The sequence below is a fragment of the Spermophilus citellus genome, assembly GCF_964194105.1.
Source record: "Spermophilus citellus genome assembly, chromosome: X".
In the NCBI taxonomy this organism is placed as follows: Eukaryota; Metazoa; Chordata; class Mammalia; order Rodentia; family Sciuridae; genus Spermophilus; species Spermophilus citellus.
The window spans coordinates 69,348,238-69,354,522 of NC_138190.1; the positions used below are offsets into that span (position 1 = coordinate 69,348,238).

Below are 6,285 nucleotides of genomic sequence, written 5' to 3' on the forward strand. Positions count from 1 at the left end.
TGAGCAGGGTTGCCCTCCACTTCCCCACTGCATGGCTTCTCTTTCAGGTCTCTCCACTTAAAGGATCTGCTCCTACCCAGCTACCCTCTGCCCTTCCCTAGGGCCCAGACTTTCTGGTCCCAGACTTGCAGACAGTTCCTCCAGAGTGGTTTCACTCAGCCTCAGGAATGGCTGGAGCAGGACCTCTGTGGCCTGGGGTCCAGGGAGGTCTAGTATAGATAACCCTCTGGAAGAGGCTGCACTGAGAACCCTGAAATACTCACTTCCTCTGTGCACTGCACGTTCCCAACCACAAGCACCAAAGCAAACGGGCAGGCAGCACGCAACCAAGCAGCCGGAGCACCAACCCAGCCATGGTCCCTGAGGTAAGTGCTGCTGGCCAATGTGGCCAGTCCATACCTTGGAGTGGGGAACCCAGGGCACTAGGGATAAGCCAGAGTTGGCCCACAGCTACAATGCAGGGGCACCAGAGGGCTAGGTGAACAGGTAGAGGTGGTAGGAGATTTGATAGGTACACTAGACAGGGAATTGGGAACTCAACTTGGTGACTGACCACAGGCAAGTCTCTTCCCCTCTGTCTTGGGTACCTATTCAGCAAAATTGGGGTGGTGAGGGCAGTAGAGGCTCAATCTTGAAGACTTCTAAGATTCCCTTCATCTCTGACTCAGAACTTAGGCTCTTGCGAGCTGGATTGAATTGGCACCAGGGAGGCCTGCAACTCTGGAGTGCTTTAGGGTATGAGTGAAGGGTAAAAAAGATTCCTGTTAGCTGGGTGTGGTGGTACACCCCTGTGTCACAGCTACTTGGGGAGCTGAGGCAGGAAGATCACTTGAATCCAGGAGTTCAGGTCCAGCCTGGGCAACTTAGCTAGATCCTATCTCCTAAGAAGAAAAGAAGGAAGGAAGGGAAAGAGGGAAGAGGGAGTGAGGGAGGAGGGAGGGAAGGAAAATTCCTGCTGAAATTTGGTTGGGAACTCCACTTGGTGACTGACTACTGGTAGGTGGCTAAATTGGGTTTGCAAGCCTCTGTGTAGGGGAGAGGAAGCACGGGGCAGAAATCAGGTATGGGGAGTGGTACAGTGATTTGAAGAGAGACCCCATAAGGAGGCAGGAAGTTGGGGTCCTCAGATAAGAGCTGAGGAGACAATGGCAAGTGACTGAGAGAAAGGATGGGGGAGGGAGGTGCCTGGGAGGCGGGTGGTTAAACTAGGTGTGGCCACAGCACTGAGGTTGGCAAGTCATGAAGGGGAGTCTGAAGAGACAGAGAGGAAAGTAGCCAGGAGGGCTCTGGGCACTTGAGGGAAACTCTTCCTCCTGCCCAGGATCTATGGCCCCCATGGAATGACCCCAGAAGAGTAAAGAACAACCTTTGAGAATGGAAGTCACCATCCCAGAGCACAGGCTGGGCAGATAAAGTTCTGGAAGAGTGGCCCTAGAAGAAAGGTAGCAGCAGGCCTCAGAGCCTGCCTCCCAGAGGTGCTGCTCAGAGAAATGCTGATCAGACTAAATCAAAAGTCACAATGGGGACCAGGCATATTGGTGTCTGCCTTTAATCTCAGCAACTCAGGAGACTGAGGCAGGATAACTGGAAGATGGAGGTCAGCCTAGGCAAGTTAGTGAGACCCTGTCTCAAAAAAATTAAAAGGGGCTGGGGATGTAGCTCAGTGGTAGAACATACCTGGGTTCAATCCCTAGTCTCTCTCTCTCTCTCTCTCTCTCTCTCTCTCTCTCTCTTTCTCTCTCTCACACACACACACACACACACACACATCATGAAGGGGAAGCCGTGGTCAGGTCTTTACATAATGGTGCCAACCTCCCTTCTTTGACAGGTGAGTGAACATCAAGTGCTGGGTGCCTCAGACTTTGCCTCTTTCCTGGAAAACTGTACCTATCCCTATTACTATGGAGAAAATGAGAGTAACTCCTGCTGTGATTATCAGCCCTGCCCACAGGACTTCAGCTTGAACTTCGACCGAGCCTTCCTGCCCGTCCTCTACAGCCTTCTCTTTCTGCTGGGGCTGCTGGGCAATGGTGCAGTGGCAGCTGTGCTGCTGAGCCAGAGGGCAGCCCTCTGCAGCACCGATACCTTCCTGCTCCACCTGGCTGTGGCTGACGCCCTGCTGGTGCTGACACTCCCACTCTGGGCAGTGGATGCTGCTGTCCAGTGGGTCTTCGGCTCCGGCCTCTGCAAAGTGGCAGGTGCCCTCTTCAACATCAACTTCTATGCTGGGGCCCTCTTGCTGGCCTGCATCAGCTTTGACCGCTACCTGAGCATAGTGCATGCTACCCAGCTCTACCGCAGGGGGCCTCGAGCCCGCGTGACCCTCACCTGTATAGTTGTCTGGGGGCTCTGTCTGCTTTTTGCCCTCCCAGACTTCATCTTCCTGTCGGCCCGTCATGACAAGCGTCTCAATGCCACCCACTGCCAGTACAATTTCCCACCAGTCGGCCGCACAGCTCTGCGCGGGCTGCAGCTGGTGGCAGGTTTCCTGCTGCCCCTGCTGGTCATGGCCTACTGCTATGCCCGCATCCTGGCTGTGCTCCTGGTCTCCAGAGGACAGAGACGCCTGCGAGCCATGCGCTTAGTGGTGGTGGTGGTGGTGGCCTTTGCCCTATGCTGGACTCCTTATCACCTGGTGGTGCTAGTGGACACTCTCATGGACCTGGGGTCCTTGGCCCGCAACTGTGGCCGTGAAAGCCATGTGGACGTGGCCAAGTCAATCACCTCAGGCATGGGCTACATGCACTGCTGCCTCAACCCATTGCTCTATGCCTTTGTGGGTGTCAAGTTCCGTGAGCATATGTGGATACTGCTCATGCGCCTGGGCTGCCCTGTCCAGAGAAGGCTCCAGAGGCAGCCATCATCTTCCCGCCGGGATTCATCTTGGTCTGAGACCACAGAGGCTTCCTATGTAGGGTTGTGAGGCTACAATGGGAGTTCCCCATTGGCACATGCAGCCTGGCTCTTATCCAGGCTTCTCCCTCTCTCGCTGCTGGGCTGGCTCTGATTCTCCTCATAACCTCATCCCTGGGACTTACGGGCAGCCTCAGCACCACTCGGTCACCATTGCTGTTCCATAGCTGCCAACCCCCATCCTGCCACTTGAGAGGTGGCTGCTGGAGCCCCACTGCCCTCCTAATTCAACAAGTAGAAATTGGCCTTCTCTATGTGCCCAGAGTAAAAGGGGAACAGGATGCTACCCCATGGAGCCATGGCTGAGCAACAACTGTGGCTGTCTGTGGTCCCCAAGACTTGTCTTTGCTTTTATTTTTATATCTAAAATCCTGCTTAAAACTTTTCAATAAACATGATAATCAGGACCAGAATGTGGAAGTAGTCGTCAATATGGACAGCCCTGCTGAGCAACAGTGGCACACACCTATAATCCCAGTGGCTTGGGAGGCTGTGGTAGGAGGATTGCAAGTTGAAGGCCAGCCTTAGCAATTTAGCAAGGTCCTAAGCAACTCAGCGAGACCATCTCTAAATAAAATACTTTTTAAAAGGCTGGGGATGTGACTCAGTGATTAAGCACCTCTGGGTTCAATCCCTGGAACAACAACAAAAAAAGATAGCCCTGACTGGGCTTAAGAATATATTCTAGGGGGCTGGGGATGTGGCTCAAGTGGTAGCGCGCTCGCCTGGCATGCGTGCGGCCCGGGTTCGATCCTCAGCACCACATACCAACAAAGATGTTGTGTCCGCCGAGAACTAAAAAATAAATATTAAAAATTCTCTCTCCTCTCTCACTCTCTAAAAAAAAATAAAAAATAAAAAATAAAAAAAAGAATATATTCTATTTCTCCCCTCCTGGCCCAGGGTCAATGCCGACTCAGCCTGCCTTTGTTAATGTCTTTCTGTGGCCTTTTCTCTGTTCTCCTGGGTATTCCTTTGGTCTCTGCTAGGCCCCATATTTCCCAGTGGTGCTGGTGTACACCCTTAGGGACCTGGGTAGCAGCTGGCTATATAATTTGGAAAAGGGATCACTAAGTGTTAATAAGACATAGTCCCTGTACTCCAGAAGCTCAAGCCAGCAGAGAAGATGTGTTAAGAGCTAGCAATACCAAGCCTTCTATACCATGATGTAAGGGAGTAGTGACACATAGTGAATCCAGGGCTTAGCATACAAATGTTGGAAGCATTTGGGAAGGTTTTCTGAGGACTTAAAGGGCAACTAGTATTTTCAAGGATAAAGTAGAGAGACAGCATTTCTATGCAGAAGGAAGGGCAGTAGCAAAGGTGAGACAGCTAAAAACAGTGAAGCTATTGGTTTTGGCTGGCTACAGTTAAGGTTTGGATGGAGAAAGGTTGAAAGTAAGACTGGAAGGTAGTTCGGGATCAGGTGGTGGTATCATAGTCCAGTCAGAAAGCTATGTTGGTTATTCAGGAGACATGAGAGGTGATACAGGTTCTTACTAGGGAAATGGCAGTGAGCCTATAGGAAAGCAAAAGATGACTTGAAAACAGTCATCAGCACTGGGAGCATTTTTCCACTGCTGCCTCTGGGATTGAAGGAAAAATTAACTGGAGCTTCCCAGAAGGGCGATCAACAGAGCTATTAAGGAAGAGAGTGAAGGGATAGACCCATTGCACTACCAGTTCATCTCAATGAAGTCACTGATGTGCCATGACCCAGTTTGAAAGGTCAGTTGGGCCCTTTCTGAGACTGCAGATAAGGCTAGAGGCAGGGATAGAGAGGAAAAATCCAAGCAGTTAGTTGGGGAAGCTTGTCCTAACCTAGGTACACCTCCAAACACATCTAGCCACAGTCGGGGGTTTGTGACCACTAAGAGAATACTCTAAGCCTCTGCAAAAATCAAAGGGAAATGTCAAAATAACACATCCTGCTTCTAAGAAATATCAGTAGTGCAAGATATTTGTGGCAGGATTAGAAATGGGCCCCACCAAGACAACCATGATCCAATCCTGTTTGTGAATAGGTTACCTTACATGGTGAAAGGAAATTAGGTTTGCTAATCAGCTGACTTTAAAATAAGAAGATTCTAGATTATCTAGGAGGACCCATGTAACCATAAGGTCCTTAAAAGTTTGAGGAAGGCAGAAAGTGAGAGAGATGTTGCTAGCTCTGAAGATGGAGGAAGGGGCCACAAACCAAGGAATATGCTGACATGTAAAAGTTGAAAAGACAAGGAAATGGATTTTCCCCAGAGCCTCCAGAAAGGAGCATATCCCTGTTGACACTTTGATTTTAGTCCAGGATGATTCATTGCAGGCTTCTGACCTCTAGAACTATAAGATAATACATTTGTGTTGCTTTAAGCCACTAAGTTTATGGTACTTTGTTGTGGTAGCCAGAGGAAACGAATACAATGTTGGTTCCAGTCCACATCCTGGACATCTCTCAGAAATAGGGAGTCTGCTGAAGAACATATGGGCATTAACAGAAATGAGATAACAAACAGACTTTGCTAATGAGTGAGATGCAAAAACATTTTATTTGTTGAATAATTATACAGCTTGACAGCTTCACTCAATGTCATCAGCAATTGAATTCAACAACATGTTTGTCTTTTCTGTCTAGGTGGGTTTAGCAGGTTACATCTGACAACAGTCCTGTGTAAACTGCTGCTTTTAAAACTTGTTCTCTTCCCAGTATCCTTTTCATTCTCTCAACCTGCCACTCTCAAAAACTCATTTTTCTTCTCTATTTTCTTCTACATTTTAAAACTTGCTTTCAAAATAAGACCCAAGGTGAATCCGGAGTGTTTCAGGGTATGGTCCTGGACAAAATGACTAGCAATAGAACCCTTAGTTAAGAACAATAATCATGAATAACAAGAATCTTAAAACATGTATTTAAACTCTAATATTCATAACTTTACAATAATAGAGACTTTTTTCTAAAACTTTTCATCAGTAAAGGATTCAGCTCATATAAACATACTCTAAGGATTCTTCTTTTGTTTACTGGCAACATAATCCTTGCTGAGCTTTCTCATCACATCCCCATGGCCGATCCCAGCTGTCCCTTGAAACACCACTCGGTAATTCTCCTGCACATATTTGGCAAATGGTCTCACATGGGGCTCAATGGGGGTTCCATCTTTACGAGTTAATGGCAGCATGACCAGGGGCCCTCTGCATCTGGCACAGATAAAGCGTTCTGTGTTCAACGATTTGGTGTAGCGGCCAATCCTAGTGAGAAAAGGGACATCACACAACAAAGAAATCAGTCACTGTACCTCAGCATTAGCTCTGAGATGTTAGCCTTGGGCCCAAAGAGAAAATTTCCTGCAAGTTCTCAGAGAATGGGGCCACAAGCAG

At 48.7% G+C, this 6,285-nt stretch overlaps 1 protein-coding gene across 1 annotated transcript; it reads left to right on the plus strand.

The window, feature by feature from the left end:
• Window positions 1–298: 298 nt before the first annotated feature.
• On the plus strand, window positions 299–3,278 carry CXCR3 (C-X-C motif chemokine receptor 3). Its single transcript, XM_081277916.1, has 2 exons — window positions 299–365; window positions 1,832–3,278. The coding sequence occupies exons 1-2, from the start codon at window positions 354–356 to the stop codon at window positions 2,924–2,926; spliced, it is 1,107 nt and encodes a 368-aa protein (XP_081134042.1). The 5' UTR covers window positions 299–353; the 3' UTR covers window positions 2,927–3,278.
• The last annotated feature ends 3,007 nt before the right edge of the window (window positions 3,279–6,285 follow it).